At 32.4% G+C, this 14,296-nt stretch overlaps 1 protein-coding gene across 1 annotated transcript in view; it reads right to left on the bottom strand.

Moving 5' to 3' along the window:
• Positions 1-14,296, bottom strand: part of DACH1 (dachshund family transcription factor 1) — a 423,769-nt gene that overhangs the window by 108,032 nt on the left and 301,441 nt on the right. Inside the window, exons 5-6 of the mRNA XM_072782825.1 lie at positions 10,585-10,720; positions 7,028-7,162 (exon numbers count right to left, since the gene is read on the bottom strand). Coding sequence (XP_072638926.1) covers positions 7,028-7,162; positions 10,585-10,720 — 271 coding nt within the window. The remainder of the gene's footprint in view (positions 1-7,027; positions 7,163-10,584; positions 10,721-14,296) is intronic.

Below are 14,296 nucleotides of genomic sequence, written 5' to 3'. Positions count from 1 at the left end.
CATTTACAAAATAAAAATGTGCAAAATAAAACTAGTTTTGGCTCCTGTATGAAATACTGGATTGTAAGCTAATATTTCCAAAATGAAGTTTCAATTTGGAATAAATTCTCAAATAGACACATAGAAAAAGGTACACATCCCCCTCAGATGTCTTTCATACCAGAATTAGGTAAAATTTAAATCTGAAACTAGCAAAACTAGAAATCCAAGGATTAGGCAATATGGGAAAAAATTGCAGAATTAAGAAAATAGAGAAAATCAATTTGTTAAGCCAATAAACTACTTAAATGAAGGAAATAAAATAAAGGCATTTATAATGATTCATAAATAAATCATTACATGAAGCAGATTTATATGTGGAACTAATATGTTAATAATCTACTAGTAATTTACTTTCTACTTCCCTTTTAATGCTATAAAATATTAGCTATCAGCATAACTATGTAAAAATATTTCTTAAACAGTGGGGAAGTGAGTCATGCCATGCCTATCAAAAGGGCTCAAGAAAATAAAGCAGAATAACTGGAACAGTTAATAGACTATCGTGGATTTTCCATGAGGAATAGATATTTTATCTGACTATACACAAAACTACTATAAATATATGTATTATTACATATGATGTATCCAAGGCTAGATACCCTCTCATCTTTCCCACATATAGTTCATGAAAATCATTAGGAAATATTAACATGATTCAACTTCCTAAGTATCCAAAAAAGTTACTAAAACCTAAAGTTACAAATGTCCTGAAGAAGCCACTGAGGTCTTCTGCGTCAATAAATGGCTCTTTTTCTTTTAATGATATCCATATAAATTATATAATAATAAATTCATAGAAATTGTAAATTTTACTCTAGGTAGAATTGAAGTAGTTTAAATTATAAGTGGCATGTGTCAGTGGTCCAAAGATGAAACTTTAACCCAACAGAGAGGATTTCATCTGATTTGGGACCTATTCTATTGTGGTCCATCCATATATAATACCCAATATCTCTTATGCTTTACTTGCCAAGCATATTTGTTTCTCCTCAAAACATTTATCAAATAAATTTAGGCTCAATAAAATTGAGTAAGTTAAAACTTTTCAATGTCATAAAAATTTATTCGGCCAGTTACCTTCATAGTCATTGATATAGAAAATAACTGATTAACATAGTTACTTTAATACTTTTTCCCTCCCCAAACTATGCATATTACAATGTTGTCATATGAAATCAAAACATTTTCTAAAACATCGTGTTTTCAATATTCCTATTTAGGACCATTTATACCAACTGCATTACAGGTATGTTGTGGGATTCTCACAGTAAGAATTTTCTTAAATTGTCATTGAAGTGTTACTGCAAGCTCTGCTTCTTGAATGTTAATTCATAAAATAATAAACCAGTGCCTTCATAAAGTTTCACCTGAGCTGTGACTGCACATGAAACCTGCCATCTGCTTAAGAAAAGCTCTAGAATTCAGAGAAGTTTGTTGTTGTGCAGTGTTATGAATCACAGAATTAAAAGTATCTACACTAAGTTCAATATCTTTATTTTACACACTTGGAAACTGAAGAGTAAAGTCAGGTTATTAAGTATTTAGAGAGGATATTTTAGAAAAGACTTTGATATAGTCCATGAGAAATTATATCTTAAGAATAGAAATGAAGGAAAAGTTACAGTGTTAGAGAATTTTCAAATGAAAATACTCATGGCCTTATCTATATGTGTTAACATAATCCAAATACAGGAATTTCTAAAGAAAAGAGGCCTTTATACACATCTTACTGTCACAGGAGTTACTAACAGCTTAAGGTTTGTGATATATGTGTATATAACAAAATAACAATTAATTTGTGTGATGTCGATCTAGAATGTAAAAGAAGGCCATTTTTGAAGATCAGTTCTAATTCAAGTAAAATTAGAATCTTTAAACATTGCGAAATATGCAAAAGGAAATATACTACAAAAAAACTATTTCCACAAACTTGAGAAAAGGGATGGCATAGTCATTAAAAAAGATGTTTTGTAGGAAAACGGTCCACAAGGTTGGAGGCTAAGAATCAAACATCAAGGAGAGGAAATCCCAATATGGTCAGCCTGCAAACCACTTTCTTGCCTCTAGTGCCTTGACCTCCAATTCCAAGTATCAAAAAGAAACCTTTTATAGAAGCACACTGACCACTGGAAATCTTGAGCACTGCCAAGTGAACAGAATATGCCACGAAACAAATGCTTGATGGCCTGAAGCAAGTCCTCTGTATTTCCTGCTGCTTCTTAAATTATTTCTGCTTCTAAAATGGTGGGAGTTACCAATGAAAGAAAGTGCTCAAGAGTCACTGATGAAAGAAATTTTTCATATTTTTTTAAAACAAATAAAGGCAAAAGGCTCAACTATAGGGAAAATTAGGAGATGTATTAAGAAAAAAATAGAGCAAAAAGAGAGAGAAAGAGAGAAGGGAACAGAGAAAGGATAAGTTTTTGTATCTCATGATTTATTTCACATATCTGTCACTCAGTAGATATTTACCAGTTGATGATGTCATTTCAGTATACATAGTCCAAGACTGAAATTCATTAATGTAAATTAGGTATTTCACAGTTAGTTTAACCATACATGCTTAACTTTTATATAATTGAAAAAACTCATACTATAAGCTTATCTGTATTGTATATATAATTTTTGGTAAATTAAAAATTAGATAAATTCCATAATAACAAAATATATGGATATGAAACAACACAAAGGTGTAAAACACATTCAAAAAATTGTTGAAAAAAGCAGCAATTGAAGAAAAACCAAGAAACAAATTACACATAAGAAATACCATAAATTAGCATTAATGGACAAATATGCAGGGAATAGAGAGGTGCTGCATAAAAGAACAGTGAGTCAGTCTATTTATATAACTGAAATGTCAATTATTACTGCCTATTCCACCAAATTCAGACTGAGAGAAAAGATCAGCAATGATTTTAAAGTCCAGAAAGCTCTAGAGAAATTGGAATCTGTTTATAAAAGTTTAGAAAACATAAAATTGTTATTTTTTAAAATATTTTATTTATTTATTCATGAGAGACACAGAGAGGCACAGGCAGAAGGAGAAACAGGCTCCATGCAGGGATCCCGACGGGGGACTCGATCCCGGGTCTCCAGGGTCACGTCCTGGGCTGAGGGCGGCGCTAAACCGCTGAGCCACCCAGGGATCCCCCATAAAATTGGTTTTGAAGCCAAAGCTGTACCACAGTTTTCCTCAGAGCATATCTTTGACAAAGTCCTTATTTTAGTAAAAGTTTATAATATTTAAAGTATTTCTCCTTAAATTTGGGATGACTGATACGATATTACACCTATTCCTTCTTGATATACTCAGTTTACACATTTACATTTTGAATGTACCTTAAACTCTTCCGAGGTTCAAAAACCTATCAGTGTTTTTATTTTTAAAAACAAGGGGGGGCAGCCTGGGTGGCGCAGCGGTTTAGCACCTTCAGCCCAGGGTGTGATCCTGGAGACATGGGATCGAGTCTCTTGTCAGGCTCCCTGAATGGAGCCTGCTTCTCCTTCTGCCTGCCTCTCTCTCTCTCTCTCTCTGTTTCTCTGTGTCTCTCATGAATAAATAAAATCTTTAAGAATAATAATAAATAAAATAAAATAAAAACAAGGTGTAAATTTGAATGTCTTCAGCTAAAGGTGGCAGAAATATTCTAATAGAGCAAACAGCTTTTTAATATTAATAAGATTTTAAAATACTTAAAAGTTACGGATGATTAAGATTTTAGACCACACTGATTCTCAACATACAAATTAATTTTGGGATCTATTTTTATTTTATTATTTTATTTTATTTTTTAAAAAGATTTTATTTATTTACTTAGGGGAGGCACACAGAGAGAGAGAGAGAGAGACTAAGAGAAAGAGAGAGAGAGGCAGAGACACAGGCAAAGGGAGAAGCAGGCTCCCCTCAGGGGGTCCAGTGTGGGTGGGATTCCATTCCTGAATTCTAGGGCCCTGAGATGAAAGCAGAACTTAACCGCTGAGTCATCCAGGCGTCCCTGGTATCTACTTTTAAAATCAATGTTTTCTACAGAATTATTATCTTTTGAATGATTTAAAGTGGGAAGCAGCAAATTACATATAAGAAGTTTGAGCCTAAAATGACACAAACATATAATTAATTTCTCTACAAATGTCTCTAAATTAACAAATGTCTCTAATTTAATATCTGTATTAAAACAAGTGGTAAGAAAGTTACAGGGCTAGTATGAGACGCATGATAAATGTAGTCATGAAAGAAAACAATTTTTAATTTAGTAGGCTCTATCAATCTAGAAAGCCATGAATATTTACTGTTCATTCCGTATGCTGGAAAACAGATAAAAGAGAGTGTACAAAAGAAAAAGCAACATATAACAAAAGTTACTATAATTAGTATCAATATCACAATTTCTATGATTATATAATTACATCTGAAATCATGCATTTAATGGCAGTTTTATATTTCTAGGAAGAATATTAAAATAATTTATTTTCCCCTATAAAATATATATTAAAATTTTGGAAAACCACTGGCATATAGTCAAGGTCTTTATTTTGACAGCAAAATCTTTTGAAAAATTTCGATATGGTGAGAAGTACCATTAGTGATATAGAAAGTTTCTGTGTATACAGAACATCCTACTTTCATGTAAATGGACCTTTTAAAAGTTCTATAATTCCACCTTTGCTATCCTATTAATCTGTGTAATCTTTATAGTTGTTTTAACTTTCTTTCACCATCTCTTAGAATCACTTAATGATTCAGCTCAGATCAGTATGAATTTACTGATTGCCTAGTCTGTTTAAACTAAGGAAAACACAGAGGACTCTAAGTCCTCTTACAGGACTGTAAGACTCTTACAGTCTAATATTGGGAGTAGACCAATGGAGATATAACTTCTAAACAACAAGGCAAATATTGTAGTGAAGATTTTTGGACCAGGCATATGGGAAAAACAGAAGTGGGTCCCTTCAAATAACCTAGTATGGTATCTCAGGAAAGGCTCCAAGGTGGCAAAATTGTAATAATTAATTTTAAAAATAGATAAATGGATAGACAGAACTCATGATAAAAGTAATAGTTAGGAAAATAGTAGGTAAACTCAACTTGAAGCCTCAGGTAATACAAAGCTATCTACCCAAAATTCCAGTGGAACTCATGCCAATTATGCTATTGATTGTGCCTTCAATAGTGTTCTCACCACCACATTTGGGCTTTTGCATTTTATTCCCAGCCCTTCTCCACTAGGTGCTGCAAGAGAATTAAGCCTAATATCCTGACATCCATTGTATGTCATAAATTAACTTTCCCCTTACGCATTCAAAGTGAAACTATTTATGTAGTATCCATGGGAAAATTGAGAAATGAGTCACTCACTTTATTTTCTTCTAGGGCTTTATTCTTACACAGAACCTTGATGGAGAGTGGCTGCTTAACCTATATGATGAATTGTCCTATTTAAATACTATTAAACTTTAAATCTTTTATGAAGCTTTATATTTTCTAATGATGCTAATTTTTATATTTCCGGTATATGTCAAAATATATGTAAGGTACAGTACATGTAACATTTTTACTTACTATTGAAGAAGAGATTGTGAAAAAAGCTAGAATTAAGTATTTAGAGACCTCTGGCTAGTACACCTAGTTTAGTGATAGCTTTTGATATCAAATTTCAAATTAAAAAATTAGAAAGTTGCCTTAATGCTGCTCTCAATTATGCCTAGATTTTGACATATTAGCACCTAGAAAAGATTATCATTTTCTCACTGACATTCCACAATACAGATAATCTAATTTGTAGAAATGTACTCTTTCTCCCTAAGGGCTCAGCATGACTGTTTTTATGTTGAATGGAAAAAGGTTTTATATAAACATTTTTACTTTTTGGGGGAAAAAAGTTGCCAGATCTTAACTTGGTCTTCCTCTAATCATTTCTTTCTGCTTGATTAATTTTTAAATATCCAATTTTATTTATTTTCCTTTTTGACAGAAAATTGTGCTTTATATATAATTATGTTTTCCAAAGAATAAATCCTTTCATAACACTGATTATTTGGTATTCATGTTTAAAAAGATAGTCAAAATACCCAATTTATATTAATGAAATTTTAAAAATATTAAATTAAGATGAATAAGATTTGGAAGGGTTCTTATAGTCACAATTCAAACCTCACTATTTGAAAAAAATAAATTTGCATCTACTAGCACAAATTTTTAACATGCATACCAAAATAATATTTAAATTCTTCATAAAAGTATATTTGGGGTAAATCCCCAATATAGCAATTGCTGGGTCACTTGACGGGCTGAGCACTGGGTGTTATTCTGTATGTTGGCAAATTGAACTCCAATAAAAAAATATACAAAAATAAATAAATAAATAAAATAAAACAAAAATAAATTCTTCATAAAAGTACTTTATGAAATAGGGCATGAAAATACCAATATGTGCCTGTGAAAATGGGTTAGGCTGATGCAAATGAAATACAAATAGAAAACTTTCAGCTGTCTACCATCTGGGCTTTGTTATTTGTTATACATAATTTTGAAGCAACAACTAATACATTGTTCAGTTAAATTCACTCCTATTTCCTGATTGGTCTGATAACCATGTACATTCTAATCCAAAATATGCATAATAATCCTTTGTATATTGCTATAGCTCTATCAGGTACAGAAAAATGGCATTTGGCCCTACAAGCATTGAGAAAGACAAATAGTAGATCTTTAGAAACTCAGTGATAACCATAAAACAAACACTTGTTCACTTTTTTAATGTATTGGAAAGTAACTTACCACCTACCTGTTGTATAAGGAAAAGTAGCAGATCTTCATTCATATCTCTTTTTTGCTGAAAAGGCTTAATTTTTAACTAATATTGCAAGTTTTTAAAATGTTTATATGCCATCTTTTGTGAGACAGAAGTATACTTCATTCTGTGATTAAAATCTAGTCAACATGTTGAGCAAGAAAAAACAATGCCACATAATCATATATTACCTTTTTCAATATGCATCCTTTTTGATTCATGTCCCATATCATGACCAGCCAAATCTCCCTCTTTGGGTCCAGGGAGTACATTTGGTGATAAACCCATCAGCATCTGGTTCATGGACAACCCATTCTGATGGACAGCTGTCAAGCCCAAAACAAAAGAACAAAGACAAAAACATCATAACATACAATATTCCAACAAATTAATTAAACTCATTTGGACTCGAAAATAAATAAAATATAGTAGTCGAAACTAGCATTGTTATCTATCTCTAATAACACTAAGAATTGATAACCATAATTCTTAAAGATAAGCAGAAAAACACTGGAAATGAAAACATTTTATCTTGTTTTTTATTTCACAATGAATATCATTTTTAAAAATATATCTGGAATATTTCTGAAAGGCCATACCACTACAATCACTAAAAGTTGTTAACTTTCAACAAATTAAAGCACTAACATAACTGATTCAATATTCATATCCTATTCTGGTCAATAAAACACGAGGTTTCACAAATACCAAAGTATTTCTTTAAAAATTGGATTTCAACTCAAACTTGAAAAAAAAGGGGTACCTGGCGGCTCAGTAGTTAAGCACCTGCCTTTGGCACAGGTCATGATCTGGAGCCCAGGGTCCTAAGCTTGAGCCTTGAGTTGGGCTCCCTGCTCAGCAGGGAGTATGTTCACTTGTGCTCTCTCTTGCTCACTCTTTCTCAAATAAATAAATAAAATCTTAAAAAAATAAATAAATAACTTGAAAATACAAGTACCCAATTAATATCTATTGAATAGTTGAATGAATAAAAACAGTAATTGCTTTATTGAACTATTAACAATAACCTGTCACTTTCTTGAACTATTAACAATAACCTGACACTATTAAAGTAATAAAGTAGATGACAAAACACCTGTATGATTTTCAAACTCCAGTCAATAAACTTCTTAATAAATTGCCCATGAAAATCATGGCTTTGTGCAAAAAACTGGATGAATGCTTATTCCATAAAAACCTTCTCTGGAAAAAGAGATTTTTTCTTTTTGGAAAATATCATAAGACTATATTAGGAATTATCATTTGGAAATCACCATAGCAATAATTGTGTGAGGGAAGTATCTTCAACAGATGATTCTAAAAGGAGTGGAATTGAAGTTTGATGAAAAATATATTTATATAGTCTTAATATATCTCCTCACAAGACTTATTATTATTACTTATCATCTACAAAGGTTTAAAAAGAAAGAATAACTTTACAGTCGAGAAATCTGGTAGTCACCATCTTTACCAAGAGCTAGTTATGACAAGTATTGGAGGAATATCGTATGTTTCCTGGAATGATGCCCTGAGAAGGACATACTATCATGCCTCTGTGATTCCTGGCAAAGATTCATAATTTAAATCTAATCATGAAATAACAAAAACATCCAATCTGAAGGAAATCCTACAAAATTAGTGACCTATATTCTCAAAAAAAAAAAAAAGTCAACATACTGAAAGACAAAAAAATTTAAGAACTGTTCCAGATTAAAAGAGACTAAAAGATTATGACAAATAATTGCAACATGGGATCCTGGATTGACTTTTGGGCCAATAAAAAAAAAATTTGCTATTAATAATATTAGAAAAAATACATATAGTGGTAGGAAAGTTGATGAAATTTGAAAAAGATTTATAGTTTAGAGAATAGTACTATAATAATCTTAATTTCCTGATTCTGATCATTGTTCTGTGGTTATGTAAGAGAAATTCCTTGTTTTGAGAAAATCAACAATGACATATTTGAGGTAAAGGAGCATGATGTCCATGTCCATGATACAGTCATTGGGGTGACATTATGCCTTTATCAAGGTTACCTCTTTCAGAGACACTGATGATTACGTGAATCTGAGTGATGAATGTGAAATTATTCTTTGTACTATTTTTGAAATGTCTGTGTTGGTCTAATTTTCAAAAAAATATGTTAAAATATGTATCCACATGAACATGTATTTGCATATATGCATATGTGTATATGCATTCATGTGTGTGCATGTGTACATACTTCCACTTGGACAATTATGGTAGTCCAAGCATGCAAAAATTTCTTTGTTCTATCAAGAATTAAAAAAAAAGAATACAATGATTAATTTAAAACATGAATGTATGACAAAATTCTTTCAAATTGTTCCCTATCTGCCCATAATTTCCATTTAAGTCTTGTGAAAAAATATTTTTCTTTCTCTAGAAGGACAGTGTCTTTTCAATGATGACATCGTATAAAAGCTTTAAAAATGAAACCAATATGCATCATGAAATTTCTGATTCTAGTGTTAGCATTGTACATAAGCATGGAGAAATTATTTTACATGAAAAATGGTTTGAGGTTGTGGGAGCCAAGATTTGCCAGCCATGGAAAAATGTCATTGGTTTGGAAATAGTTATATTCAGCTTTATTAATACACAGTTATCATCTCTTACAAAATTAGGGAAATATGTTTTAGACAGGCCAAATCAAGTATTCATATTTAGAATTATGTTGAACTATAAACTATTTAACTATTAACCATTTTAAAAATCATGGTATTACATACAATTTAACCTAGAATTTCTTATCTATCTCAATAGCATCCATAGAAAGGATTTCTGTTTATACAAATGTTCCTTTATGATTACAAAGTCACTTTCTAGCAAATATTTTCCTATTATAAAAATAATCTCAACAACCAAATAACTTCAGCAGGTTATGTGTAATTAGATGAAGTTTATACTACAAATATGATTTCTTAACATAAACTAAATCCTGGAGAGGATACAATAGAAATTGATTTTGTCAACCAGCACAATTACTGTTAATATGTTCATTGTATTGGAAAAACAATACTAGATTCTTGACACAAAATACAGATACAAAGTAATCAGTTAATTAAATGGCATTTTTAACTTTACTCTTCATTTTCTCGGTTAAATGTTTGAAAATGTGATCATGAAATAAAATAGAGCCCCTATTTTTTAGAATTTAACAATAATAATTTCTGACAATAATATGCATCATTGATTTCCTAATTCAAATCCTAAAATTCAAGCAATTTAAAATTCTTTAATCCATTGATCATCAGAACGACCAAGACTTTTTTCTTAAATGAATTGTTTTGAATTCCATTTCTTTTATTCCTCTTTCTGGTTATGTTTATCAATGCAAAGGTGAATTCTGATAATTGATACATTTCCAAACCTGGCAGGGGGTGGGACTGAGGAATAAAGTTGAGTATCACAGCCACTAGGTAACTGTGAGTTGGAGGTGTTTACTTCAGAAACTAATCGGGAAGGTTACTTTCTCTGTTTCATTGCTCAGACCTTTATGTGTGGCATCAAAGAGAGGGAGTTTATATCAGAACCTGTTAATGTAGCACCATACCTCATGATATTGCAAACTGGGAAACATAATTTTGAGAGATGGCTATTGCTACAGAGCTTCAGAACATGATACATCTGAGATCTATTTGGAATGAGGGCATTTTGATTAGAAAAGCCAGCTGCACCTAATAAAGTTTAGAGCGGTGACAAGTAAAAGTATGAGACCTACGGATTCTGTCAGAAGAGCTCTCGGTCCGGGCCGGGGAGCTGGACACGCTGCTGCTGCGGTGTGATGAAGGGTGGCTGCCAGGCCTCCGGCCCTCCTCCAGAGAGGGGGCAGGCGAAGGGCTGTCTGGGACGCGCTCCTGCGGCACCACGGGAAGCAATTGGGGGAGAAAAGATGTAAATACATGGGAACTGTACTTAATGAATGTTGATTTCCTGCTCATGCAGTACAAAAGAAATGTAAAGGAAATAAATTCATCTTTCATTGGCATTTTCACCTTTTTATCTCCTGCGAAGCTAAAGGAGGGAAAGGCTAGTTAGGACACTGGTTCTATGGGCATGCAGTAACAGCAAATGTCGATTCCCCTCTCTGGATACAAAGAGAGGCCAAGGGAGACAACCCTTTTAGAACCCATTAGACAACAACAAAGTAACAGAACAGGGCAGGTTCCAATTCTAGACGATTATCAACTTAAAGAAATCTCTATGTTCTATTGCTTCAGCTAGTGTCTAAGGATCATTTAACACACAAATTATCAATGTGACCATAATAATAACACTAGAGGGGTTATTAACAGCTTTTTCATCATGGCACTGCTCTGGACACACCTGGATGGTCACATTTTAAGGCATCCTAGAAATCGATTATTATTTCACATTGGAATAATTTTGTTGATTCTAATAATTTGCAGACCACCTGCTTCTCCAAGCTCCAATTCAGCCACATATATGTATTAGGGGAAATTCATGAAATATATATTAGTTGTATCCCAGGGAAACTTGGTATCATGTTTCCTGATACTATTGTTAACACTTAGGTCCCACTCCACATCTCTCCTGCCAAGCCCTGAACCTTCCCCATTAGACTAATGTGCAAATATATCATATAACTGTCTCCAATGAACTTCTATAAATGGAGTTACAGATTAAGAAATAAGATACTCCACTTATTAACATTTTCTTCTTTGAGCAACAAGATATTTATACCTTCAGATATCAAGGCACATAGGCCTCGAAGGACTGTCTTTTCAATAATTAATATTTGAAAGGTTAGAAGTAAACTAAATGATATGGAATAAATCAATAAGTAATTCCTTATTCAGGTGAAAAAATGCAAGTATTAAAAAAGCAGACTTTAAAAACTTTAAAGGAAAAAAGTTCTAAGATCTAATTGACTTGTGGGACATCAATTGACCAGTGAGAATGAAGGTGATACGTATCATTGGTGTCAGAGCTTTGAATAGCCTGGTGATGGTTCCCAGTCCTGTTCTGCATTAGAATCACCAGGGAAGTTCGTAACATGCCTACACCTGGGCTTTCCTCCCAGAGATTCTGGTTTACTGAGTATTAGCGGTTGAATTGTGTCCCCAAGAGGAATGAAGTCCTGATCCTCAGTACCTGTAAATGCGACTTCATAGGGAAAAAGAGTCTTGGCAGCTGAAATTAGTTAAAATGAGGTGATACTAGAGTGGGTTTTTATTACAACAAAAACTGGTGTCCTTACAAGAAGACATTGTGAAGATACGAGAGACAATGTCATGTACTGAGGTAGAGATTGCAGCTATGCAGCTGCCAGCCAACAATGCCAAGGATTTTCAGCCACCACCAGAAGCTGTGGAGGGGCAAAGGAGGATTTTACCTAGAGGCTCAAAGAGAGCATGTGGCATGTCTGACCTCTTGATTACAGACCTCTAGTCTCTAGAAATGTGAGACATCTGTGTAGTTGTGTAAAATAACTGTGATATTATCAGTTATTTATCCCAACTAAATAAATCAAAGAAGGTAACTTCTTTTTTAATAGATTTTAATTATTTATTTGAGAGAGAGAATGAGCAGGGTGAAGGACAGAGAGAGCCCAATGTGGGGCTCGATCCCTGAACCCTGAGATCAGGATCTGAGCTGATGGCTGCTTAACCAACTAAGCCACCCAGGTGCCCCAAAGGAAGTATACTTTTAAATGATATGAGTTCTTTAGTCTACATGAAAAACAAATGACCTAAGTTTCTAAGAAATACACATTTGATTTAAAAGAATAGAGAAGTCACATCTGGATGCTGAAAGTTACTTCCTATCTTATAATTTTAAAAGCAGCTGGTATTATAAATCCTTTTTCTTAACATTCACCTCTACCCTAAACTATGAAGCACACTATGCATTTATTATGTGTTCAGTTTAACGAGTCTGTCAAGATCTAGAACATTCTCATAACCCCAGAAAGATTTCTCCTGTTCCTTTCCATTCAATTCCTCCCAGTTCCCATAAGCAACCACTTTCTGAATTCTATTACCATAAAATAGATTTGCTGGTTCTAGAATTTCATAAAAATGAAACCATACAGAACACACTTCGTGCCGGCTTCTTCTTCACAATTTTTTTTTTGAGATTCATCCATGTTACTACATATGTCGTTAGTTTATTCTTTTCTACTGCTGAATATATTCAACTGCACAAATATCCCACAATTTGTTAATCCTCTCACTGCCCCCCACCCCCAAATGGCAATTAGGTCATGTTCTTAACTACTTGAAACAACAGTGCGCTTAATGTGTCTTTCAAGTAGCTGCTCAGATATGTCTTGAAGGAAGTGTTCTTAATCGCTTGTGTATAATACTGTATAGAATTCTTTTAAAGTCTGCATAGATGTATTAAGTTAAGCTAATGCTAACTGCATAAATGACCAGAGATATACTATAAGGAGTCTAACCTTGATTTCTAAAAATCTAATAAATAGGCACATAAATTTGTCTAAACTTGAAAGGTAATTCCTAGTACATCTGGTTCTCAATATTTGGATTACACAAAAGTACATGGTATGTTTTTGAAAACAAACATTTTATATTTTTAACTGACAAATAAATTTTCTAACTTAACCATTCTATTTTCTTCAAAAAGTCAGTGATATCAATGTTTATTCATCACTGCATTTTAATATTTCTCATAATAGTTATGTATGTGATCATATATGCAGTGGCACATGTTTGGATGCACAGAGATAAAGTGCAATCTTGAAATAAATCAATCCCTCTGAAGTCATTTTGTAAGTCTTGAGTTTCCTGTCATAATATATTTCTTACTGGTGCTAATGGAAAGCATGAGAAACTGATTTTTCCTGAGATATTTAACTCATAAAATACTAGCAACAATGATTATGCCATTAAAAACAATTAGTCGTTTTATTTTCCACAAAGTATAAAAATTATTTCATTAGTCAATATATTTAACTGTCAAAGCTTTCCTTGATGATTCTTTGCATTCATGCATTATTCACTTATTCATTTATACATTCAAAATACTCTAAAACATCATATAATAAACCAGCTAAAAAATAAACTGGATTTAAATCTAATGTATAATACATCTTGAAAGCATAATTTAAGGTTTATAAAATGTAGGTGAAATTGTATTTAATATAGCTTTAGTCTATTTTTCCTTTAGTTATAATTGTTTGTCTAAGAACAAAGGACAAAGACAATACTTAATACTTTCGTTTAAAGAAAATATTTTAATTTATGCAAATTTTATTATTTAAAAGCCAAGTATTCAATTGAAACTTTCTATAAATTGAGACACAACATATTCAGTCATTTCACTTAATGTATAATTTCAATCTTTGGAACGTGATGTATTGTTCTTTGAAGAATTTCATTAAAGTAAAATCCACTGAGCAAGTAAGATTTGAATACATTGTTGCACAATAAATTAATTTATTTCAACAG

The sequence above is a fragment of the Canis lupus genome, chromosome 17 (assembly GCF_048164855.1).
Source record: "Canis lupus baileyi chromosome 17, mCanLup2.hap1, whole genome shotgun sequence".
Lineage (NCBI taxonomy): Eukaryota > Metazoa > Chordata > Mammalia > Carnivora > Canidae > Canis > Canis lupus.
The sequence above is the reverse complement of the archived record's forward strand: the minus strand, read 5'-3'. Positions and strand labels throughout refer to the sequence as shown.